Below are 27,334 nucleotides of genomic sequence, written 5' to 3' on the forward strand. Positions count from 1 at the left end.
GGCGTTAGATGCCTCGTGAAAAACCCTGCAGGAAATGGGAAAACACCGGCAGGTGATGTCAGCCGTCAGCCACAGGACTGTTCAAACATGACTGCTTCTATCTTCCATAATCACTGCACCAAGCAGAGGCTGCAGCCAGAAGAGTAAAGGAAGATAAAGCAACAAAATAGTATTAAATCTGGGATGAAAAATATTATTATATGATTGCCTAAAACAGTGAGTGGTTCTTAACCAGTGGGTTACGGCCCTTTCACAGGGGTCACCTAAGATGGACAGAAAACACAGATATGTATATTACAACTCATATAACAGTAGCAAAATTACAGTTCCAAAGTAGCAACAACAAAAAAATTTATGGCTGGGGTCACCACAACATAAGGAACTGTATTAAAGGAACTGCAACACTAGGAAGGTTGAGAACCACTAACAGTTCTAGAAAGAATAAGACTTTATCTTGGTTACTGGATTAAAGTTTCAGTGGAAAAAAAAAAAAAGAAAATTCAGTGTCGAGTAAGATACAGATTTCAAATAATAAAAGACTGAAAAGACAGCCTATCATCAGAACCATGAAGGTGCCTTGGAAGAAATGTAATAACGTATGCAAGATCTCCACAATAAAAACCATAGGGACCGAGTAGCATTTAGGAAGGGCTAGAAAGGAAGAAAGCCCTTACAGGAGATTTAACAGCAGCGAAAACAATGATGGCAACTAGTGATGGCAGAGGGTGGTAAGCCACAGACGGGAGAACAAGGCAAGCAAAGAGAGCAAGCAGCTAAAAAGAGGGGCAGAAATACTGTTAAATATGCAGTCATGTGACTACTCAGCAGAGAGGAAACCACCACCACCACAACAAAAAGGATAAAAAGTATGAAAAGCTTTGTGTCCCTAGTTATACATGAAGACATTAGGTTGTACCAAACAGAATAAAGTATTTTTTAGTTTGAAAATATGAACAAGGCAAAGATCATCCTGGCTTACAACATCTGCTTTTGAACAATGCACTCACTACTACTGTACACAAAACCCACATGTCCTTTTAGAGCAAAGTACAGGTTTTTACTCCAAGGAACAATTTTCATTATATGACACCTTTGTCAATTCTGAACCCAATCTTTCTGGACACATTGACTACACTGTGTACAAAACTCATTTTTGCCAGAGGCTGCACAGAGGAACATGAAACCCCAGAGGAATGGGTTTAAACAGAGGCACCACATTTAAGATATTAGGACCTTTGTCAAATCCCCGAATAACTTAGTCTTTTAGATTTGAGAAACGTCAACTAGATCATTTTACAAGTTAAAGTAAAGAACATTATTCATCATGACACACAGACTGGAATGGAATGTTCTGGACTGGCTGGTGATCATACAGCAGCCCCAGCCACTCCTGCCTGGAGTCTGAGCCCACTGTTGTTTCCCTAGGAACTAGTCCCATGCATGGCCTACACAATACTCAAGTATTTCATTAAATGGACATACACTTATATAGTTAGCATATACTTGTATAGTTCTTTATTAAAAAACATTTGGCAATTCAGGTAACAGTGTGACTGAGAAATACATTTAATAGCACTAAACAAATCTACAAAAAATACAAAACTTCACTAAGGTGCAAACAAAACATTTGAAATGGCACATTTCTTTATTTTATACTGGCCTTCTACTAAAAAAGATGGTTATTAATAAACCTTAAGGTGCTCAAAGTTCTTCCTTTTTTTGCTTTTGTTCCTTTTATCTAAATTTGTGATGGATTTCTAGGTGCATTTTTTCCCCATTTTAAGCGAACACTATGACGACCTTAGCTTTAGGACCTGACTGGGGACCGTTTTGAAGGGGTACAGGGCACAGGGGCACAGGGTTACCGGGCACAGGGCTCGAAGAGGGGCTGTTGCCTCCTTATTCTAGACACTCAGCAGCTTCACTTCCTTTTCTAGCAGCTTCTTGATGTGCTCCTCACTGGCCTGTGAGGACTACGTGCAGGGTCTTCTGGCCTTAAGCAAGTGCCCTCCTCCCACCTTCACTTCTTCTGGACATAAGCTGGGACACCACAGTGAGTGTCACAGGGCTTGTTGTAAGAATCAGAGGCGCTCACGTCAGGCAATCTGCATGAAGGAAATGCCCGACTTTTCCCTGTCATTGGCTCCTGGTAACCGCCCACGTTACTCAAGCCTGCCAAAATATTTTCTAAAAGTCTTTTCCACATTTCAATTAGCTGCTTCTAGATTTATCTGAAAAAATCTGATATAGTATTCCAACCTCTTCAGTGGATTAACTACAAAAACAAATTACAAATTTGTCCAGCTAGCCGTCAAAAGCTAACATCGCCCTCCAGCCATCATATTCTCTTGGTTTACTACAGTCAGTAGACACTCAATTAAGCAATACTGACAAAAGACACAAAGAAGGAAAGTGGAAATGCAGAGTAACTTTCATAACAATTTACAGAAACTAAGAGTTTGGCTTTGTGTATATATGCATCAATAGTACAAATACACAAATAAAAACGCAGGTCTACTGTGGCCTGGGAGACTCTCCTGTTCTCAGGACTCTCCACTACCCCTGATGTCTAAGGTCCTGGAACCACAAAATGTCAGTGAACTGAGCCTAATCTGGAGAAAACACTGTTAATCTCAGCCACTCAGAATTCACACACACACACACACACACACACACACACACACACACACACACACACACGTACACGAGCATGTGTGTATATGAAGGGGGCTGAAAATTAGCACACCTTTCAAAATGACCAATTAGCCCACCAAGCTCAAGAATCAACAATACAACTAACCAGCTCATGACTTAATAAAGCTTTCAGAGAAATCACAAAACGAGATGTTTAAGATGGTTAGTGACAGAGAAAAGGAAAAGTTAAGCAGAATGTGGTGGGGCCCACCTTTAACCCCAATACTTGGGAGGTGTTAATAGGTGGATCTGTTAGTTCCAGGGCACACAGCTGAATGTGTGAAAGACGTGACATGAAATCCACTTTCCTTTGTTTAAAAAAAAAGTTAAACTTTATGTTGTGAGTGTGTGTATATGAACAAACACATGCCACGGTGCACACAGAGGTCAGAGGACGGCCTTGCTGGTTCGTCCCTCCCACCTTTTACATGGCCTTTGGGGAAGGAACTCAGGACATCAGACTTGCATGGCAAGAGCCTTTACCCACTGAGCCATTTTGTCAACTATGAAAAACAGTTTTTGAAAGAAGCCAACAAACAGGATAACAGAAGATGAGATGTAGTTAGCAGGATAAGTTATGAACTAGGAGAAACCTAAGAGAAACATAAAGCAATGGCAGATACTGAGGGGCTGGAACGAGAGAGACCACAGACCTCACTCACACACCACCAGCTGCACAGACACACTCTCTCACTAGATCTCACCACTCAGGAATGCTGAGTGGCCCTGCTACTGAAACCAGAACATTTCTTCCTTCTTTTGTTTTAGAAACAGGGTTTCTCCGTGTAGCCCTGACTGTCCTGGAACTCAGAGATCCCCTGGAGTACAGGGATTAAAGGTGTGTGCCACCACACCAGGCTTGAAATCAGAACATTTGTAAGTGCAGGCTTAGGCAGTGTCCCCTCCTAAAAGCACTGAGGACCAGAGCTGCTTCTGGTGTTGGGCATTTGTGCAGACTGCAAGCTACGACTAACCTGAAAGTCTGAAATGTGCCCCATGTCACAAAGTTTTAGACACCAAAACATCTCATGTTTTGGATTCTGCAATTAAGGATGTTCAACCTATACTACTTTGCTTTCACCATGCTTTCCCGCCCCCTCTTTAATCTGCAATTCTGGTCTTGAACACGGGGCCTCATACAGGTTAGGTACATATTCTACACTGAGCCATACTCCAGCCCAACATTCATTTTAATGTGGGTTTCCTATGACATACTGACAATCGTAATTTTAAAGAAGCCCTTTCTTATGGTATTATGAAGTACTCCACTATTCCTGTGTGACACACACACACACACACACACACACACACACACACACACACACACACACACTCTAGGAAACACGCTTTAAGTAAAGATTGTTCAGAGCAGAAGTTATGAACTTGTCTTAGTGCACACACAAACAAAGCTCACTCTGCTGCTCCCACTGTCTGCAGTTCCGGAGTATACTGCTGCTCCCACTGCGGTAACAAAGCATGATCCTAAGAGGTACCACGTACCCTAGGAGTAGATCCTGAGTAGCTATTACTTCTAGCACACAAGAACAGAACTACTAATATTTTGGTGGTGGTGAATCAAGTAGAAAACTGGTTCAAAAGCAGTTATTCCTATCCAAATATGGTGGGCGAGATGTAATTTCTGAAGTCTGAGTTTAAGAGTAATTCCTGTGCTGACGGTCACACCCAAGCTTTCCAGCCTGGGAAAAGTCGGCTGAGGTTTTTGGGATCCACGGCCTGCTGGATGAGCAAGTTCACTTGCCCACCCACACTGAGCACTGTGCCTTCCTCCACGCCTCTCAGCTTCTCGTGCAGTCTCATCAAGACGCGTTCAGCTACTTTGTTGAAACTCTGGTCAATATCACTAACGATAAGAAACACAAAGATTACAATGAGGTACAACAGTTGGGGCCTGGGAATAACAAAATCTAAGTCACTAACAGCAGGTCCTTCCTAAAATCTCCCACCTTAGGCTTCGTTTGCATTCTGGGTCATCTGCATTGGGAGTAGAGTGGAGCTCAGTCTCATCTTCCGGTCTCTGCTGTAAATACAAAGCCTTTAAAGGATTCATAGTCCAGTCAAAGAGTGGATCGTACAAAAGGACCTAAACAGAAAAAAATGATGTGCACTATGATTATGTAGTTAAAAACAATAGCAACCACATAGAAAATAACATGAGTCACAAGCCTCGGGGAATGGGGAACTGATCTTCAATATTGGGAAAAACAGCAACTGACTTTCTGAAATTTGGACTGATTTACCAGGAGCATCACAGAACTTTGTGTGTCGGGGGTGGGGTGGGGGATGGAGTTTCTAAAGTGATGTATTAAGTGGAGATGTAAATAATTTCAGACCACTGTGGCAACCTGTTAATCTTTTAAAGGGCATAGCGCCACCTTGTTATCACAGGCCTAATTAATAGTTAGTGCCAGTGAAAAATGAATGACTCTTAACCCTGTCTGCATAGGAGGAGTAATTTACAACCCCCCCATGCTCCTACTTCATCCTTAAATGTCTGTTTTGAACTCACAGCACCTACTCTTTAGAAGCATACAGACGACACTTGTGTGCAGCCAGGCCTGCATCTACTTCCTCTGTTTCCCTGCACAGTAAACAGCTCAGCTCTCACCGCACACATCCCTCCCAGGTTTGCTCATGACTGCCAGAGGTAACCAGCTCTCACTGAGTAGGATTAATGTTGCAAGCACGGGAAGTCTGACTTTCTTCCCTCTCTGTCCTGGGTGAACGTGAAATGATGAACCTGCTTTAAACACGTATGTTCTGCAGGCCACAGCTCTACTCCGGTGAGCTGTCTCAAAGCTGAATAGCAGACAGGCACTGCAGGAGCCTTAGCAGCCAACCTCTCTCTTCAGTTGTGCGGCCGACACTCTGATTTCCATCTAAATTAGCTCTGAAATTTGTAGGGAAATCAATCTCAAAGTAATCCCATATGGGATGCATACAGACATAACCTTATGTGCACACACTCAACCATATATGTGGGTGTGACTGGAGACCAGAGGGGTGATGTCAGGTGCTTTCTTCAGTCTCTTTTCTTATTTTTTGAGGCAGTGTCTACCCCTGACCTGGAAACTAACCAATTTGGCTGGCCAGTGAGCCCCAGGGATCGCCCCATCTCGGCCTCCACAGTGCTGGGACCATAAGCACACACCACCATGCCAGCCAGGTTTTCACATGGGCTTTGGGGATCCAAACGCGGGTGCTCATGCTTGTGGGACAAGCACCTTGGCAACTGAGTCCTCCTCTCAGGCCCATGTATGTATTAAAAGACTGGAGATTACCTAACAATGCTGTAGTATTACAGGGAATGTGAAGGGACCAGAACCGTTTCTAGCCCCCACCTTTGTGATATCTGACCATGTCCACTGTGCCCCTTTCTGTGTTTGCCCAGCACCACTCCGCATGAAATGCAGCAGTGCTCTTGGAGTGAGTGACCTTCTAACAAGGCATGCTGACTGGTCAGGGGAGCCAGACCTCCTGATGCATACTTTACCTCTACAATGGTTATCAGAGTTTCCTGAGAACTGCGCATAACTTCCATTGTTTTTTCACAGCATCTGCAAGGTGATACACATATCAAACACATTCTGCAGCACACCAATATTTCAACCTTTGTCTATATGCACTTACGAATACATACTTAGATGAACCTTGCTAGCAATTCCCAAGATTGCATTTCAGAGCAGAACAGTTGACTAAGGCAACATTTAAGAGATACTGTGGAAATTAATACAAATATATACAAATGCAAACATATGTGTGTTTATATTTCCTAAGCTCAGCACTTATAAAAGAAGACAGTACTACTGTGAAATGCTTTGTCTTGATTACTGAGTTGAGTATTAATTTACTTTGATAAGCTGAGACTATGGACCTTTGCTGGGAAAACTATGAAGAACAGCAAAATCTCTTGGTGGGAGTTATATTGGAACATGGTTGTTTTAGACAAAACTATCATCTCCTTAATATCACCAACAATGAGCATCAACAAAATAGCAAAAATCAGGGTGAGTCAGCTGAGACTGACTAACAGCATAAATGGCCCTTTCCCAGAGGAGGCTAGGCATGACAACACGTCATGCTGAATTAAGTCCCTGGAGGCTGGACAGAACTGTGAGTGCCTGTACCAAGGGTCTTTTCCTTAGTACCCTAAAGCACCTTGCATTGTCTACTTAAATTTACTAGCTGAATAATTCTGATAACAAAAATTGTCTGCTTTTCCTCCCTTACCTTCTGAAGACACCTTCTACACCAGTAATGCCCATGCCATCCACAATATCTCTGCTGAGTCTGAAAGGAACTGTTTCTGGAGTGGGCAGGATCTTCCCCTGTTCAAAAGCCACTCCTAAAACAAGAGAGACGTGAGGCAAGCGAGTCTGATGGCTGATTCACCATGCTAGCTTTGGAAAGGCAGCAAATAATCTGTCTCTCAAGTTCTATTAGTCCTGGATGATATATATCTATATATCTATCTCTAAAATTCACATATATAAAATATGTATTATTCTATTTTTGCATTTCCTGCCTACCTCAGCTTGATCCATCTATGAGAACCACTCCAAATGCACAAGTAACAGCTTCTTGACAAAGGAATGCACATTAAAGGATGATTTTACATTTTTGGTTGTGAACCTAGCCTTTAACGACTTGAGCCATCTCTCCAGCCCTAAAGGATGATTTTAAAACTGGTTAACGGGTATGTTTAAATGTAGAAGACTTAAGTATTAATGTTTTAAAACATTTTAAATAAAAACGTTTTAAGATACGGCCTCACATGCAATTCTAAGAAATAGTGCACATACTTTCTACCAGTTTTTCCCATGGTAGAAAACCACAGCACAGTTATCACAGGCAGGATACGGACACTGGAACAGCCAAGACACACAGCATTCCGTCACCGAGGGATCCTCACATGGCCCTTTTGCAGCCACACCTACTTTTCCACAGGGCTTGCAAATCTCTACCCGTATTGCCATTCATCTAACAATCGCTACTTTGCTTATTTTTATAATTTTGTCGTATCAAATAAATTATGTAAATGAAATCACACTTGTATTCACTCCAACTTTCTGCTGTAGTCAATACTGGATTTTATTATTGCTTTCATGGAATATTTTCCTCCAAAGATGCCTCTTTAAGGGCTCAAAGATGCCTTTTCTGGGACCATTTCCTTTGATGTGCTGAAGAGATGGGTCAGTGATTAAGAAGACCCTGCTCTTTGTTTGTGAGCCTTACTTTTCTTTGTGTTTGTTTTTATATGGTGGTCTTATTTCATAGCCCAGACTGGTCTGAAACTCCCTATTAGCCTAAGCTGTGCTTGAACTCACAGCAATCCTCCTGCCTCAGCCTGTAAGTGCTGGGATTATAGTCATGAGCTACGAGCCTCACTGTGGTTTAGTTGCTCAATAGAAGCATCCCCCATGCTTCTGTCTTCAGTGTGAGGTCACTCCTCCAGCCCAGTGACTTCAGCATCTCTATTGCTGATGAGGCTGATGAGGCCATCACAGTCAAACTCTTTCTTTTATATTGAGCTGCCATTGCTATCTGGAAATCTCATTAATCTCTTGAAAGAATGTACAAAACTCATCATTTTTAAATTTTTTTATGAAATCTGCTGTATTCCTTTGTTCGATGCTTTGGATGTCTGGAAATCCCCCGCCCACTCTGCACAACTAACTTTAATGGTACAATGTACTACAAAAACATCTTCAAATCCAATCTTCTGGTCTTTACAACTCTTCATCACCTCGTGTCTACACTGTCATTTTCTCTCTTAACTTCCTGATCCAAATTGCTCAAAAAATTACTCAAAATTCAAACAGGATTGTCTCCTGGATAAATATTTTTCACTTCCCACCATTTAACAGATTAAATTTCCAAGTTCTTCAACTTATCTTTTTACTAATCCACTAGCATGTTCTGCCTCAAGCTACTTAAATACAGGCACAGTTCTCTCTGGCAATATTTAGGACCTCACCACTTCTTTAGCTTCCTTCATTAATTAACCCCTCCCAGTTTTTAGCACACCATCTCCTCAATCACCCTTCCTTCTTTCCTTGAAGCCTTGATTCAACGGCCACCTCTTCAGTGAGATTTACTTATCATCATAGGTGGAGAGAGCCACTCCTCTCACAGGTACTTATGCTTAAGAGAGAACAAAGTTATATTTTTCTGCTGATGTGCCTGACTTCCTCATATTTGTAATGTGCTGATAGGCACAGTCCTTGATCACTAAATATTAATAAAAGATATATAATTTTTATTACTCACCCAAATCTATGTGTACAAGTTCTGCTGATTGCTCATTTATCAAGATATTCTGTACATGCCTATCACCAAGTCCAAGGATGTAACCAACTAGGGAAGAAAAAAACAAAACAAAACAAAAAACCCAAACAAAAATCAATCATGTGAAATCTCTAATACACATTCAACCATAATCTCAGCTAGTACCATTTCAAAGCAGAAGAGGTTCCCACAAGGACTGAGGATCTTGCCTAAACATGAATGCCCCGCCACTCTAAGTACAGTACAACAGCGGCAGAAGAAACTTTTTAGTTGCAAGTTAACATGAGACAGTCTATTTGAGACACAAGACATTCACTTCTATTAGTTCTCATACTCCAGGATTTTGTTAACTGCTTCATCTAACGCTACTCCAATCTCATAAACAATTAAAAAGTCAAAACATATATTGTATATCAAGTATTTAAACACATATCACAATTTCTGTTCTGAGATTGTATTAAGCAAAATGAATCATTGATTCTGTACAGAAGAATAGTAAGAAAGTCAAATGGCAATATCAAAGGATTTATTTTCCAAAGAAAATTTCAAAGAATCTATATTGAAGGGAAAGAAAATAAACCACATTCACTATATTAAAAACTAAACACACCTGGTATTATTTCTCTACCTCAGAGTAGAATTCTCCTCTATAAGGATGGTTGCAAGTTAACAATCAGGATGAACAAACATTATGATCTCACTGTGAGGATAGTTTGAGCAATAACTTCTATTACCACTACCATCCTCTTGTAAGACAGAATGTGGCTATGTGAACAGTACGTAGGATATTCAAGGTTACCAATAGAAGACGTGGCCACACTACGCGTATATGCCAATCGTTTCTCAAACCAAACAGCTGGGTCCAAGAATTTTTCCACGCAGAAGTAACGGAAAACTGGTTCAAAGTTCTGGCAAATGGTCATGAAGGTATCATATTTCTCTTCAAAAGATTTCTTTTGCACTTCCTTTAGAGAGAACATTTATAACATTTCTTCAGTATTATGCTCATGTCATTCAACTAATATCCATAATGCTTCTAGATGAAACAGCTAATAGAATACAGGGCTAATAAAAAGATAAAAAAGACATTCTACCTACAAGATGTTAGTAATTTGGTCAGGAAAACCTTTAATTCAAGTGGCAATCCCATTAGGATCCTGTCTCTTAGAGTGCTTTTAATTCTGATTTGAAGGGTCTTATAATATAGATGGAATGACACAGGAGATGCGAGAGTTGGCTTCCAGTAATCTAAGGTGGTGTCACAGCATGAGCAGATCAGACTTCTGTCCTCTAAAACTTCTCTGTGGAGTCTCTCTCTCCTTCTGCGGCTTAGTGTTCATCCATCTGACAATGACGTCCTAAGCTGGCCCAGGCACCTCTAATTAACTCGCGTGATAGACCAGTCTATTTCCCACTCAACATCTTTCCTTGAATCCTTCTAAATCCAAACACAGCAGCTAGCCTCACTATCCAGAAAACTGGGAAGAACACACCTTTCTGTACACTGTTTTGTTATTTAATTTGTAATAAAATTTCATCAAGGTATACATTGTGTATTGAATATATTCCCCCGCCCCGTGGGTCCTGGGATCTGAACTCCGGTGGCCAGGCTTAGCAGCAGGAACCCTTTTCCCCGCTCCGCCATCTCTCCAGGATGGTTTAGGTGGGGAGCATCTCAATGTCTAGTGGAGCAGAACACTTATTCTCATGTTCATTCAGATTCAGATCTCATCTTGTGAGCTGTTCATTTCATTAGCCTATGTGTCGTCTTATTTCTTTTTCAAATTCCGTGTTTACTTTGGATATTAATCTCCTGTCAGATACATAGTTGGCAAACACTTTCGCCCACTCTGGAAGCTGCCTTTTCATTTAATTAACTCATTCCTTTGCTGTAAAGATGCTTCTTAATTTCATGTGAACCTGTTTGCCAACTGCTGACTTCACTGTTGAAGACTAAAGTCCTATTCAGGAAGACCTTGTGTTTTCCCCATGTCTTTCTCTAAGAGTGTAATATCACTTCTAATCAACCAAATTCTATCAGTCTTGCCTCCTTAATGTATCTTTTAATCCCAGCACTCAAGAGGTAGAGGCAGGTGGATCTCTGTGAGTTCAAAGCCAGCTTGGTCTACATCTTGGTCTCCAGGACAGCCAGGACTAGAGACACCCTCTGCCTCAATGCCTTCCTCCCCCACAAAAGTAAATCTGATATCCTTACTCCTTATAGCAAACTTGCGCTTTTTGGATCAGTTCCTACTCCAGCCTCACCTATCTACAACCTAGGCCCACGCAGTCTATACCTAGGCAGGCCTCCTCTCTGTTGCTTGTATGCTTCTGTCTGGAACACCTACTCATTTACCACACAGGGTTCAAAGTTCAAGTGCCTTCTCACTCATGACGCCTTTCAAGAATCGATTCTCTGCACTCCTCCCCACCAGGCACAAGCACGTCCTCCTGTAAGCCTATTCTTTACCACGTGTGTCTTGCACAAATGCTGTCTTCCATCACACCATGTGTATCTTTCATCAAATGCTGAAGACTTATTTTTTTAAAAAACCTTTTGGGAACCAGTGGGGTGGCTCAGGAGGTAATGGGGCTTGCCATGTAAGCCTGGCAACCCGAGTTCAATCTCTGGTTCCCACATACACAACGTACGTGGAGAATGACTCTACAGATTTGCCCTGTCACCTTCAAATCTGTGCCATGACATAAGCATGTCCGCCTCCCCCCCCCCCCACACACACACATGGGAGAGAGAGAGAGAGAAAGAGAGGGAGAGGGAGAGAGAGAGAGATTGAGATTAAAGTAGACTAACAAAAATCATGTGACAGAAATCACAATGAAAACAAACGATGTTTGCCTTAGACGGACAAGGCTCAAGGCTCTGCTCTACCATGTTAAGACATCTCACTTAAAACCTGTGAAGTCATAGCATGGTGCCCGGCTGACAGGAGGCATTCAATAAATGCTGCTAAAACAGCAAGTAAATGTTAAACTGGACAGCCAACGGCACAGAAATTATTTCAGAAAGTTCTGTTTCATGTAAAATTGCTTAATTTGTTTATTTTAATTGGTATTTTGTTTGTCTTATTATGAATCACCTTATCACCCATTGGCAGCAAACTAGCATAAACTGGACAATGTTTCTATTTCTAAGATGAAAGGATAAGGACTTCATATTGTTTAAAGATCCTTCTATTGTTCTCGCACATACGTTCATCTTGATGAGTTTACATCTTGTTTTTACTCAGGCTCTTCAACAATTATTTCATATATATTTGTATTTTATAATATTTGGTAGCTTTATAAACTACTAAATAACCCTTCAACTCACCATCATTTTCTTTTGGCACTGATATGCACTGAAATCATTTGGCCTGTATCTTTTGTGAGCACCTTCTTCGTTGTTAACAAGATATTCACCAATAGGGACGGTTCCTGTGCACCACTCAAGAACACCGCTTCGCTGAGAGAGCGGAACCACCTGAGGTCAAATCAAATATCTTTGGTTACAGAAAGGCATTAAGGAACCATTGATAGTCACCCACCCCAGCCAGACTTGCTAGCATCTCTGTCTACAGGAGAAAGAGCTCCTTGGAGGGAAGCACGAAATAAACCTGGGCTCAAAAATAAGAACATTCTAGCTTCTCCTGAAACTGCAGAGAAGCCACCTGTTTCAGTACCCACAATTCCCTGAGAGACCATTCCTGTTAATGAAACTCATCATTATCTGTGATTGATCCATAATTAATTTGTTCATTTAGTAGAGGATGAACTCTGCTTTCATTACACTTTGTTTTCTGAAACAGGATCTCATTATGTAGCCTGGGGTGCTTGAACTTGGGATGCTCCTTCCTCCATCTCTGCTACTTTCCTTACATATTTGTTAATCACAAAACTTGGGAATTTCATCTAGAAAAACAATTACTTGTGACTGTGGTCTCAATTTTAACATACTTTCATTTTTCAACTATATGTATTTTTGTTTATAGTCTTTTTTAATTTCAAGAACAGAAAAATATATTTGTAAATGAAAATGAGAAGTTTTACTAAGTTGTTTTTAAACCATGATACACTATAAATATGTAAATGGAAAAATAATAAGAAATGAATACTATTTTATATATTAAACAACTTTACCAAATCTAAGACTTTGTCAACTTTGCAGGAAGGGAGGAGAAGCTTCTTTTGTGCCTCTTGCTGTGCTCACACCTCTTGCTGTGCTCACACCTCTTCCCTCCACCACCATGTACTGCCTTATCATGTTCAGGTAACTTTGGTGTTTTATTTTCAAAGCTATCTATGAAAAAATAGCTGCAGATTTTATTTTTTAAATGAATTAGTTATTATTGGTGGTACAAGTGCAAACCATACAAGAGAAGGTTAGAGGACAAGATACTGCAAACTTTAAATAAAAGACGTTAAGTGAGCTTCTACAATTTGCTTTTCTCTCACTTAACATTCTCAAGTTTGGCTTTGATAATATCTTAACTATCATTAGTTCTATAACTGTAATAAGTAATATGTGTATATATATTATACACACACACACACACACACACACACACACACACACACTGCACAAATTTCTAGCTTGCACTTCAACATTTTGTTGGTTGGTATTGTTTTCTTATTTCCTGTAGGAGAGATTATAACCTGTTTTCTGCTCAGAAGACTAGGAGCAGAGATGGTTAAAAGCTGGTGACTTCTGTGCTGTGTATGGCCAGGCCACACCAGCTCCCCCAGACCCTTACCACAAACATTCATACCACGAGCCCATAGAACCTATTTTTATGTCACTTGAACTTTACAAGAGTTTTGATGTAGTCATGTCTTAAGTTTTGTTGTGCAAATGCGATTGATTTAATTATCATCAGGAAACATTTTCCCAATTGTGCTGTGCTTAGATGAGCCTAAATTAAACTACTCGGTGTTAGATTCAAGTTTGGATCAACACTGGCTACTCAGTAGTGTTGAACAAGACCTCCTTCTTGCCTCTTGTAGACTGACACTCTGCTAGCAGCAGCCATTGTAGGGATCCTCACAATTTCCCTGACTTACTGCTGCAGTGACAGTCTACTGGTAAATATATAAGCTAGGAATTTAAAAACAGGGTCACAGGGAATGTACTATCTTTAGCTTAGTTAAGCCGACTATGCAAAGTGACGGCTGCAATTTATAGCTTTACCAGGAAAGCTGTTACTGAGTTCCCCAACATGTTTGTCTGCCTTTTACCTTTTGCCATCTTCACGCTACCTGCAGCACCCTGTGGTTTTAGTCTGTATTTTTCAGATGTCTAACAATATCACTATAGGTTACTGTCCATGTAAATTTTTCTTATAAATTCTGTTCTTCCCTTTTTTTTTCCTAATGACAATCTTTAAATTCTGCATAAGAACTGCTGGTATATTCTACACATGAATTTCTTGTTGCTAGTACTACATTAATCTTGTATTAAAATATTACAATTCACTTTCTCTATGGATCCCTTGTTTTTTATGGTATCTTTAATTCTAAACTTTTTTTTTTATTTAAATAGTAGAACTACTTTATGTTTTGTGTTCCAAGGAAGCCTTTGGTTTAAATTCAGATTGCCATGTGTACAAGGCAAACACTTTACCCACTGAGATAGCTCCTGAACCCCATGTATGAAGTTTCCATAAAATAAAAGTAAGGTGTCTAAGTTTCATTCTGATTGAAAGCAGCAGGCTGAGGCAGGAAGAATGAATTATTTTGAAAGTTGAGATGGTTAAGCAAGAGTTCTACTTTACATTTCTTGAGTTTGAGATGCCTTAGTCCTCTATGCACCTAACCTTACAGGAAGTAGTCCTAAATGGTTACATGTCAGCTGACAGGTCTATTTTTAGAGACCGAAGGAAAAACAAGCAGGGAGTCATTAAAAGTAGGTTAGATTCCAAAGAGCAAATGGAAGCAGAGCTACTGAGCCACAATCCACAGGCAAATTTTCCAGTGACTTGAATTGCTTCTGAAAGCCCATGCTGCTGTGACACTCAGTAACATCAAGGACATCAGCCCGCAGTACAAAGCTAATTCTTTAGTTGTCACCTGCACAATCTGAAAGCCTAGGATCTAGAACATAACAACGTCCTTGTGTTCAGAAGACAGAGCATCTATTCGCTAAGACAGGAAACCACTAACATGCCTTTCAACCTGACCCGCAACTAAGTCAGACTAAACATATAAATACGACTGGTGGGTCTCAAAGTGTGGTCCCTGGACCAGGGCAGCATCAGCATCACTTGGCACCCAGGCAAAATGCAGTCTCAGGTTCCACTCCAGAAGCCTGACAGAAATCCTGAGCCCAAGCTCAGCAGTCTGTTTTAACAAACCCTTGAAAGCCAGGTGCAGTGGTGGGATCTGTGATCCTAGCACTAGGGGAGTTAGAGACAGGAAGATCAGGAGTTCAAGGTCATCCTTAGCTATATATTAAGTCTGAGTTAAAGGAAACCTGGTCTGAAATACACACACAGACAAAGATGGGGTGGGTGTGGAGAAAGAAAGGGAAGCAGGGAGAGAAAACAGGAAGCAGGGAACACAAATCTTTTAAGTGGTGATGTGTCCTAAAGCTGGAGTACTAATAATCTGAACCACATTAAAAATATAGCTTTGGGGGCTGGAGAGATAGTCTGCAGTTAAGAACACCTGTTGCTCTTACAGAGGACATGGATCAGTCCCCAGTGTCTATATGGCAGGTCACAACCATTTGTAACTCCAGTTTCAGGGACGACGACCTCCGAGGGCACCAGGTACACATGTGGTGCACAGGCATGTATGTAAGGAAAACATTCATACACATAAAATAAATCTTTTATATATATATAAAAAAAAGCTTTCACAGACCCTTAACTTTTGTTTTTAGCATTAATTAAGAATGTCTTAAAAACATCTATTGGACTGGGATGTAATGCAGTCGGTAGCAACCATACTGGGTTTTTAGAAATGTAGACCAGAAAATGTTTTAAGACTTACTTAGTTTTATTGATCTCCCCCACTTCCATCCTCACCCCACTCCAGAGTGAGATACTGAACTCCAGGCCTTATACATCATGCTAGGCGAGCACTCAATACTCACTTATAAAATATTTTGTTGAAATTTTACTATCTATACATTATTTTTAAATAGGCTGATATTTTTCAATGCCATCCCATTTAAGACACGTTTTAGCTTGCCTTTACATTTTATTTTTCCTAATTTTTTATCCACTCCTATATTTACCCTGTTAACACCACTGCTGGGCAGTTTATTCATGTTACAGACTTTTCCTTCTTGCTGAGACTAGGCTAATCTTCTCTGTATTGTTCCATTTTTAGCATGTGTACTGATGAAATGAGCACACTGTTCTATCTTCTACCTGTTGTGAAGGCAATTGCATTAATGTTTAGTTACCTCCTAGTAAAATATTTAAATTTCTAGAGAAAATACTTGCAGCATTGATCCTTCTGAAAGTAAAAGAAACAACAACTAAGACTCTGTGAAGATAACTGGTTCTCGGCTTTTTAGTTGGTTCACATCTTCCTGGTAAACGGAAAATGCAGCAACAGGAAGTCCTGTTATTGCAGTGACAGAGGATGGAGAGAGGAAATAAAGTGTGGGAACAAAGCCAGGAAAGGACAAACCTATGGAATCTCTATCTCTCAGGAAAAAGGCTAATTAATTGACTTAAGAATAGAAGAAATAATAGAGTAACATGATGTAAAGTTGTGTCAAGTAAACTGTGGAGAAAAGGAAAATAGATCTAACTCTATTGACTAACCCTCCAGTGAAATCTACTAAATTAGTTGCATGCGTCCTCTCACTTATCAATCCAATTTTTGGAAATCTCTCCAATAGATTGACATGAACATGAATAAAACAAGCATGTTCACTTTATTTGTTCAGTGCAGAGCATCACTGTTTGTAGTAGCACACACCAAGAAACAACCTAAATGGTCATAAAGTACCTATAAAATAAACTATGTACATATTATAAATGACAGCATAAGCCCTATGGTACATTACTTAATACAACAAAGGGAGGCTATTTCTGTAGACTGTAGAAAATAGCTAATGCCAACTAACTGTAAGTAATACGATTATACTGTCCAAACAGACGGTGTCAATCTATGGCCTCTAAAGCAAAACCAGCATCAGTCTATTTTTGTATTGCCTGTGAGCAAAGAATGGCTATTGCCTGTAAGCAAAGAATGGCTTTACAGATTTAAAAAGTCATAAGTAAAAACTAAAGAATATACAGGAGACCTAAGTGGCTCTCAAAGTCTGAAATATTTGCTAGCTGTTCCTTCACAGAACTCTTTTCTTGGGGGAAGCACCAGAATTCAAGCCACTTTGAATGGACATTCGTTACCTTGTATGTGCAGATAGTCAGTTTCCTCTTTCTAGTCTCAGTGTTTCTCTGAAGCAGTGTATTGCACATCTGGAAAACCTGCTGCATGACAGCATCCTGCCTCAGGTCATCACGGCCCTTCAGAACAACCAGACATAAACAGGCACGCTTACTTTATTACAGGCACACAGAGTCATCTAATAACAGGCAGTACAAAACATTCTGAGTTTCTATGCTCCTCTTCAGAGTCTCTTGAATAATTAATACCTACTGTCATTTTTAATTTAGAAAAAACTGTGAAACTGGGAAGCAGACTGATAGAAAAGACCAAGTTTCTTTTAGCTGCTTCTCTAAAACTGAACTCCTTCATCTGAAGGCACAATACAAAATACCTGAATAAAGTAATATTAAAGCTGGGCATGGTGGTGCACGCCTGTAATCCTAGCACTTGGAGGAGCAGAGGCAGGCGGATCTCTGTGAATTTGAGGCCAGGCAAAGCAACACAGAGAAACCCTGTCTCAGAAAACCAAACCAAACCAATAAAAGTAATATTTCATCTCTCTTCTATTTTCATCCAGATCTCAAAAGCGCCTAAGCAAGCAATGCAAAGCAAGGAATGCTGTTACTTCCTAGTACTATAGCAGGTGGCACAGTGTCAGGCCCAGTACATTGAACAAGGGCCTTGAATCTGTTCTAAGCACCACCAAAAGCTTTCTTCACAAGCAAGCTCCTGGTGTGTGTATACCTTGGTAGCATTCTTTCTCTTGAATCAACTACACAAGAGCCTGCCAAGCCCAGCAGTGCAGACCTACACTCTCAGCTCTTCAGAGGCTGAGGCAAGAGGGCCCCAAGTTCTAGCCCAGCCCAGGCAGCTTAGCAAGACCTCATTTCAAATAAGACCTAAAAGAGAGCTGGGATGTAACTCAGAAGCAGAGAAATGAAGAGCACGAGCCAGGCCCTGGGTCTAATCCACAACAGCAGAAAAGAAAACAAAGTATAGCCTTTCAGGGAAAGACACAATAAAAAAGCTTCTCCTGACTTTGATGTCATTAACCCCCAAGGACTCTATCAGGAACAGGAAGTCTCACCTTGACAAGCTGTCTCCTTTCTTTGCCATCAGAACCCACACAATCAATTATTTTTGGTAAATTTAAACCTCCTGCTAAGCGAAATTCTGTTTTAAATGATTTTATAGTCACCAGATTTTCATACTCTCCTGTGGGATCAACCTAATAAATTGTGACAAATAATTATTATAAGTCAGATAAACAGTTAACATGGAAGAAAAGCAAATTATAAACAGTAAACAGAACAATGACAACACACTGCTGATTAACAACTGGATTTATAATTTACTTGGTTTAATTAAAGTTTGAACAGGTGACACTGGTAGATTTTTATTACATTGGCTTATTTATTTGGTGTGTGAGTGCACATTTGGGTGAGCACACATATGTGTATCACCATGCTGGTACCAAGGTTGAGTTCCAGTTCACAGGCTTGCCAGCAAATGTCTTTATGTGGTAAGCATCTTGCCGACCCAGATTTTTAAAGTGACATAGACCATAGTTTACTTTATTGAACATCTTTTAATAAAGCTTCAGCATTTCAAGTCAATTAGACAGTGTTGCTGAAAAATTACTGAGAAATTAGAACTTAGTTGTCATTTACATGTTTTAAATAATCTAATAAATTATTACGTTCACAAGAACATCAGGTAAATTTTGAAAAGTGAAGAGGAAATATTCCATTAAACAACAGTCTGTATCTGTGAACCAGAACGATGCAGCAACAGGTCAAACTCAGTAACAAAACCCACTAATTGCAATGTACAAACTGAAGGAGAGCTGTACCATACTTAACACATCCGTTTCTAAAATGGCAACCTTTAATTTTACATACACCCTGCCTGCCCACGTGGTACTTCTAGGAATAAAAGATCACTGTGGATAGCTAACTTTAGTATGTACATGCAGCACTAAAAAAGTACTATAACACCTGTTGTTTTACTAAATAATAGAATAAGGTAATAACCAATACATTCCACGGCATACTGAATTATTATAAAATGACAACTACAACAAAAAATGTGGGAGTGGTGTTGTATATCTGCAAACCCTAAGAGATTAGGTATCATTCAGTGGTAAACTGTTCCGTTACTATGGGCCACATACACACACCAATGCGTGCATGTACACACTGAAAAAGAATGATAAAATAAAGTGAAAGCAAAATGGAATGGGCCATAGGCTATAGTCTCAGGTGCTCGGGAGACTAAAACAGGAGGATTGCCAAGTTCCAGTCTTGTTTGAATTACAGAGCAGGTTCAAGGTCAATCAGTTGAGATCCTGCCTCAAAATTAAAAGTATATAAAGGCTTGCCCAGCATATTCTAGGTTCAGTCCCTCGTGCTAAAATGACAATAAAATAAAACAATGGGAATTCTCAGGAGAAGCTTGTGACTATCTTAGGGTTTAGGCAAAGGATATCTAATACAGACCACCTCTAGGTGGAAACACACAAAACTACAATAATTAGCCATTTGGAAAGTATAAAAAGATCTATAAAAAATTTAATCTACTAATGTGTACTTTAGTCTTATTAAAAATCAAGAGTTAATGGTACGTTACCTTAATTTCCATCGTGGGAACAACAACATCTTCTAAGTTCTTGAGCTTAGTGATCGGCTGGTTTGCTGGGATACTGATGCCTTCTACACTTAAAAATAAAGAGACGTTAGCGACAGCTACAAACAGGCCAACCACTGCAGGTCAGGCTGGAACAGCAGCACTGCTGCTCTCACACATACTTCTCTGAGCCCGCCACTGAGAGGCATCCATGTTGGCCAGGATAATGTAGGCATCGCAGAGCACCTCCATGTCCTTCACCATCTTACTCCTCTTACTTCTGATGATGTGGATTATTTTGGTTGCAGCCTCTGTTCGATCCTATCATCAGCATCAAAGAACACGACAGAACAAGACCATCACTGAACCACTTCTTGGAGCTATACAAAGAGAAGTTATGCACAGATCCAGACAGCGGAAGGACTGTAACTCCTCAGGTAGAAACCAAACACCCTCCAGTGAGTGGAATACACACATAAGAAATCCAAGGCTAATGACTTGGGCATTTTTTCAGCAGTCTGTTTTTCTGGGGTCAGAGAGATGGTTCAGTGGTTAAGAGCACTTGCTGCTCTTTCTGAGGACCCGAGCTCGGCTCCCTGAACCTATACAGCAACTCCACATCCAAGGAATCAAAAAAACCTCTTCTGGCTTCTGTCGGCACCAGATAAATATATGGTGTAGGCCAAACACTCATGCACACTAAAAATAAATAAATCTTTTAAAAACACAATCTGCTTTTTCTTTGCCCACTGCTACAAGAAAACAAAATCACACAGGTCCTTATGCTCTGGGAAATGCTTAGGAATTTTGGGTGGTATCATCATAATAAAGGATTTAGAATCTAAACACTATAAAAAGCAATATACATTCTTAAAGTCTCTGGGGATTAAGAAAGGAATGTCCCGGGAAAGAAAGACTGTCACAACACAGAAGGGTGCTTGTATTTAATCCAAATACCTCATCAAGCTGAGAGCTTTCTTTAGGTGCATTTTTGGTTATTCGACTCCTTCTTGCTGTCTCTGGTTTGCTCAAAAATTCATCTTTGTTTGCATTTGCTAAGGCCAATATGATGAACAAAGTATGATGGGGGTGATCCATTGAAATCCTAGAGATCAGCTACCAAAAAATTAGTAACTATTAGTTCCATTCAAATAGAAAAAGCTTAAATATACATTTTTTTCATTTTATTTCACATCAAAATGCCATTACTGTACAGTAAGTAGTGTATGGATATGGCTCTGTGTGTGTGTGTGTGTGTGTGTGTGTGTGTGTGTGTGTGTGTGTGTGTGTGTGAGAGAGAGGGTGGGGGGAGACCAGAAGAGACAAACACATTTATCTGATAAATAAAGAAAATTTAATATTCCAATTTCCCATTTTCAGTAATAGAAAGGAACTTACTACGTTGTGCTTTCAGGTCTACTCACATTATTGAGGACTTCATGAAACCCTAGGCCTCCCATCATTTTGGTCCCCATTCTAGCAGCCAATTGATACATAAGAGGCAAAAATTTATATGATGAAATCTTCATTCCATCTTTCTGCCATGAAAAAAAATACAAAATTAAGAAATGTATAATATATTCTCACATCTAAACCAAAATAATGATACTAAAATAATGTACCTCTACTAGTATACCCTGGCTGTCAAAACTTCACTACCTACACAATTTTCCTTGTTTTTTGCCCTATCTGAAAGTTTTCCTAATGGGAAGTCTAAGTTGATTCAGCAATAATAATTAAAATATTTAGCCCTAAATCAAATTCTACCCAGAGCCGGTATGCTAACCACCTCATACATTCCAGTGACTCTAAGGAAGACAAGTGTGGATCTGAGTCCTACTGTGGTCTCAACTCCCAAAACTCGAGTTCTTTTCCCTACATGCCAGAAATAATGAAGTTTAACACACAAAGTAGAATAGATTCATTGTGTTGATTTTGAGTCTTACCTTTGTTTTCATTTAAGAAACATTTTTATCTTAAAATAAGTAACAATATATATTTATGACCATATCTTAAGATTTTTCTCAATAAAAACTTACAAGCACTCCTACATATGTTATAATTTTTTAAATTGCTACTCTATTGGAAAAAAAAATCCCTCAAAAGCCTAAACAAATCAAAGAGAAATGCTTGCTTAGGGTCACGTTAGCTTTGTTCTTCCTGTTCTCCAGTCTAGCATTCCCAGTCCGTGCACTCCTCTCTCACCTCCACACAGACGCACAGCATTTAGAGCTTATAAAGTATTTATCTGTGGAGCCACAAACCCATTGGGAGGGGTAAACAGGGATGTATAAAACCAGACCCTGAGGGGCTCATGCCCCAGTTTTTAAAGCAGATGCTCAAATGCTAGGTCCGGTGAGACTTGCCTTCATCATGCCGTTGACTTCAGGAACTGCGGAGTTTTCAAGCCAGAGGGAGCAAAGCCGGAACACCCACGTGTCGTGCCCCTCCCCACTGAGTAAGCAGCTGATGTAGTTCTCCACTGCTTTACACAGGAAGCGCTTGCGATCTTCCTTCAGAGCGCGGAGAGCGCACTCATCCAGCTCCAGTTCTCGCTGAACCTTTACCGTGTATCTTGCATTTGAAAAATTCAAACATAAAAGTCACAAAACTTTACATAACTATAAAATAATGCATGGCATATGAATGAAAAATAAGGTGTGTATTCCAAGAAGAAAAAAAAAAAAAAAGACAAAATTCTAAAGCGGCTTGTCACAACTGCAATTGGTAGGTCTTCCACACACCCAAAAACAGAATAGACTCAAATTATTTAATTCTCTGCTTTCTCCAAACATACAAAACCCCAATGCAGACCTAAGTAAATTGACTATACCAATGCAGGCAAGTCTTCCATACTTAATTTCAGTATCTAGTAAAGCCAAACTAACATCCATGTTTTTGTCATGAGCTAAACCACGAGATCAGTTCTTCAAAGAACATGGCAGCGTACTCCAGACTGACTGCAGCTGTGATTACCCACTGGAGGACCCAGGAAGTGCAAAAAAGCCAACTTCAGCATTCAAAACTGTAATTCAGAGCTGGGCACGGCGGGGGCGACCTGTAATCCCAACACTCAGCGAGGCAGTGGCTTGTGATCTCTGTGAGCGCGCAGACCAGCCTGGTCTACTAAGTGAGTTCAGGATAGCTAAGGCTGCTACACAAAGAAACCCTGTCTCCTAAACCAAAAGAAAACAATGACAACAACAACAACAACAACAACAACATACAAACAAAACAAAGAAAAACTAACTCAGATGACAAGTCTAAGTCATGCTTTTCATGCAAACAGCCCTTTAGCTGAACATAGAACAATCACTTATAGATTGTCATAGATATCAAGTTACCTGTTAGTCTGAATTTTATGTTCCCTTAGAAGGCCCACTTCTTCTTTGGCTCTTTTTAAGAGAATTTGCTTGTTTTCAAATTCTGATGACTTCATGTAGTTTTCAATTCTCTGGTATTGAGTATCAGAGAACCGCGCTAATGACAGAAACGCCTTCATCTGTCCATTTCTGAGCTCACTGCTTGTGGCATCGTAACTTCCAGCAACCTTCACTGCCTTCAACAACATACAATCTATTTAGCTCACACTTATAAGCGCTAAATATAATTAAAGACTCTCAGATCAAGGTAATCCACTCATATATATGCAAACGCAAATTTTGATGGTACGGAACTCTTACTCGAGAACAGCTGCAGTGAACTATGCAAACACGAAGAACTTTTTATTATTGAAGACAATCACACCTTTCTTTTCATATTAAGCTTACTCAGCGAAAAAAATCTATTTTCCCAAATTAGTGACGTGAAAGGACAAAAGGTCAATTAGGACTAGAGAGGTGACGCCCTAATGCTTACTACGGGTAATTGGACTGCATACAAATAACAATGATGGCTTGTATGTATAATAGGATATTTTGTAGAATAAACACAGAGTAATCAGAAACGTCTTGGAAGACAGGGGTGGGTCTAAAGAGTAGATGAAAGCCATCCCAGCCTTTTCAGAGCGGCTCCTTCCTTTGTAGCACCCCACTTCCTTCTGCTGTAAGGGTTACATCGAGCCCCAGCAGGGGCTGAGGGAATGAAACCACTCTTTCATTAGGTTTTCAGATATATGTGATCTTCACAAAAGGATCAAGTCCATCTATGCTAAACAACAATATTCAGAACTGCACCAATAACCTACCTTTTCTAGGTAGGTATGCATGATGACCGCAGGGTTTTCTAAGCAAGTTTCTGCCAGCCAGTTGCCACAAACCCTCAGACACTCTGCATATATGACTTTTAGATCGGCACCATTCTGCATTAAAAAGCAGAAATCTTAAAATATAATCCTTAAGAAATTAAAAACATTATTCTTCATGTTTTTACTATATAACTCAAAGTACACAAGCTCATGAAATAACCACCCTGAGCTATCTATTATTATTATTAGTTGATACAACTCACATTTACTGATTACTTTAGAATGCCAGGAAACTTCCAACAGCTTTATATATATTAACTCATAATTTTTACAAGAATCCTATGAACTAGGCATATCATTATTACCTACTTGTCACTGCAAAAACTGAGGTACAAAAAATAGCCCATATGTTAGAGCCTATATTATTATGAAATATTATGCAAGTTATATTGGCACTCAATGGTTTGTTTTAATAAATAATTTGTAATAATATAGTAAGCAAATACAACATTGCACAGTCCAGTGTATATTTTTAGAGCACTTAGAATGACAACTTCTAACTTGTTTTTTACTTTTCTTCTCTCAGCCACTTCTAATTCCATTTTTGCTCTCGTTACTTCAAAGTTATAGTATGTATTTCTATTTATTTCCTACCTATCATTTGTGACTTTTATAGAAAACAGAAAGATAATTATACTATAAGGTAGATTGTCAGATTTATTTTAAATAAGAAAAAGTTTTCAAGTCTTATTTCTGACATTAATTCTCAAAATCTCTTTTCATATTATTTTGTTCATGGATCAGTAATTTCAAAACTTAATGTAATTATTACAGACATATTCTGAAGCACAAAATGCTTTTTAATACCATTAAAACACTAATCCAGCCAGCTAAACAAAGCACGCACCTCCTTAAAGCTGGAGTCCAACTTCTTGATCATTTGCTTGAGAATATTCAGGGCAAGACTGTGCTCCTTTTTGGCCCAGAACACTTGTGCTTCTTCCAAGTGCCACTCAGAGACTCCACAGATAGCTGAATTATATTGCTTAATTTTAAATATGGCTCTTTCAGGGAGCTATGATGAAAATGTATATGGAAATAAAAACTATTACCAGTAGGATGAAGGAACAAAGCAGCAACTACCATTCACTGAAACTTCACTACCTGTCAGGGACTATCTTAACTAGTTCCCTGCTTACTCACCAACCTGCACACCACAAGCCTCCTGACACCCGGCTCATGTTTGTGTGTGTGTGTGTGTGTGTGTATGTGTGTGTGTGTGTGTGTGTGTGTGTGTGTGTGTGTGTGTGTGTAAGTAAGTGTGTGAAATCACTGAATTGTTGTTACGTTAGAGTAGGTTGGCTATCTTATTTTATAAACAAGAAATTGAGGCTGAGAAAAGATAATTGCCTTGCCAAGGTTTAAACTCAGGTTTTTTGTCTAATTCCAATATGCAAGTTTTGTTTTGCTTTCCCCCGCAATACTGGAGTTTGATCCCAGAGCCTTCTACAAGCTTGGCAAACAGGCATGGTGTCACACATCTACAGGACAGGCTCTCACTAGGCGTTCAGCTGACCTGAAGCTCATTCTCTTGCCCGGCTGGCTCTGCACGTGTGATCCTCTTGCCTCAACCTCTCCAGTAACTAGGATTATAGGTCTATGCACAGGCCTACCTCAACCTAAAATCTTAAATAATCTCAAACACAGTAGTGACTTCCAATTTTCAATAACATTTTTTCTTCACACTATTATACTTTCTGGTATCTGAGTAAGAAAAAAAAGGCCAAGAAGTGAGATGCTATAATTTTACAAGCGTTTTACCTGGGTGTTCTTGAAGGTTCGGGCCAGAACAGAGAATTCAACAAGGTGTCTGGTGAGAATGTCCTTAAAGCATCCTCCTTGCAAGTTCTCCATTTCCTTTTGTACCAGGAGCTCCAGAATGACTGTGCGTAGAGCCATGAGAGGCTCCTGAAAACTAAAGTCGCTGTCCTTCAAAAGCTGGGAGTGTTCCTGCCACTTCAAGTAAACATTAGAGAGCTCTCTATCTGTGACTGACCTGAAAGTCAAGGCACATAACCTTGGTAAGCAAATAAAAAATACGTTCTCAAGCCCCAAAACTTAAGACATTGTAATATTATACAAGGAACTCTTATAAACTTATAAATAGCCCTAAATATTTAGAACAGTGAAAAATAACATGTGATTAGGTCCCTAAAAAGTCAATAGAAAGTACTAAATTGTACTATTATATCTTTCAAAATTTGTGTTGAGAGAAAAGTAAGATACAGGGAGACTAGGAAAATGATGCAGTGAAGGTGAGAACTCATTTTAGTTGCTTGATGGAGAAAGAAGCAATAATGCATGTTCATAAAAACCAAACTTCTACTGCCTTCACAGATGACCTCAGCACAGACCTAAAATACTGCTCACATAGGAACCTCTATACACTCTTAAAATTAATGAAGGTCCTAAAGAGCTTTAAATTTTCAGGTTACTGAATTGAATGACACTACATTTCTCAATTGATAAAAATTTTTAAATGTGTCTTATACATACTTTAATAAAATTATGAAGTTTATTTTATGATAAATTTCTCTCTTTCCTCCTGCTGTGTGCCATCAATGCAATTTCTCATTCAGGGCAACATAGAAGCAGTTAATCATAGGATGAAAGCTCTGAAAACCATGAGCCAAAATAAACCTGCCCTCATCTAACAAAACAAATAATAAATCATGCCCATCACATGTTACTATTGGTAACACAAACAATGCACAGCAGGATTATCAAAACCCATGAACCACATACCTTGAGAAGAGCTCTCCAATATTTTCCAGTTCTCCAAGTGCCTGCAGTCTACTGAGTATGGGATATAGAGAATACACAGATTCAAGGCTGCCCTTACACAGCTCCTCAACTTCTTTTACTCTAGGATAAGAGAGAAAACTGTCTGAAACTAACATGTTTTCAAGGAGATAGAAGTTCAATTCTGTGGATCACCAGGACTTAGCATATTGCTTGTTGGTGGCCTAAAAAGACCACTACACTCAGACAACCGTGATGATGGAACAGCAGTGTGACCAACACTAGCCTTAGGTTCTGAGTTTAAACTGCCACATCTGCATACCCTTGAATCCACTACTGAATCCAGCTATTGTTTTTCACTCTAGAGTTACTTAAAGA

At 39.6% G+C, this 27,334-nt stretch overlaps 1 protein-coding gene across 4 annotated transcripts in view; it reads right to left on the reverse strand.

The window, feature by feature from the left end:
* Window positions 1-1,500: 1,500 nt before the first annotated feature.
* ATM (ATM serine/threonine kinase) overlaps window positions 1,501-27,334 on the reverse strand; it is a 99,388-nt gene continuing 73,554 nt past the window's right edge. For 3 of the 4 annotated variants that reach the window (XM_084784301.1, XM_084784300.1, XM_084784303.1), the window contains 19 exons: window positions 26,960-27,079; window positions 25,976-26,210; window positions 25,062-25,229; window positions 24,155-24,268; window positions 23,313-23,527; window positions 22,335-22,542; window positions 21,393-21,506; window positions 20,926-21,084; window positions 20,151-20,289; window positions 19,972-20,054; window positions 18,431-18,571; window positions 17,364-17,480; window positions 12,332-12,481; window positions 9,800-9,965; window positions 8,983-9,069; window positions 6,943-7,057; window positions 6,206-6,269; window positions 4,659-4,795; window positions 1,501-4,555 (listed from right to left, as the gene is read on the reverse strand). In XM_084784301.1, coding sequence (XP_084640427.1) covers window positions 4,372-4,555; window positions 4,659-4,795; window positions 6,206-6,269; window positions 6,943-7,057; window positions 8,983-9,069; window positions 9,800-9,965; window positions 12,332-12,481; window positions 17,364-17,480; window positions 18,431-18,571; window positions 19,972-20,054; window positions 20,151-20,289; window positions 20,926-21,084; window positions 21,393-21,506; window positions 22,335-22,542; window positions 23,313-23,527; window positions 24,155-24,268; window positions 25,062-25,229; window positions 25,976-26,210; window positions 26,960-27,079 — 2,716 coding nt within the window. In that variant the 3' untranslated portion in view covers window positions 1,501-4,371. Of the gene's footprint in view, window positions 4,556-4,658; window positions 4,796-6,205; window positions 6,270-6,942; window positions 7,058-8,982; window positions 9,070-9,799; window positions 9,966-12,331; window positions 12,482-17,363; window positions 17,481-18,430; window positions 18,572-19,971; window positions 20,055-20,150; window positions 20,290-20,925; window positions 21,085-21,392; window positions 21,507-22,330; window positions 22,543-23,312; window positions 23,528-24,154; window positions 24,269-25,061; window positions 25,230-25,975; window positions 26,211-26,959; window positions 27,080-27,334 lie in introns of all 4 variants that reach the window. The other variant, XM_084784302.1, reaches the window with a different exon arrangement.

This window comes from Acomys minous (genome assembly GCF_964271855.1).
Source record: "Acomys minous genome assembly, chromosome: 5".
Classification (NCBI taxonomy): Eukaryota; Metazoa; Chordata; class Mammalia; order Rodentia; family Muridae; genus Acomys; species Acomys minous.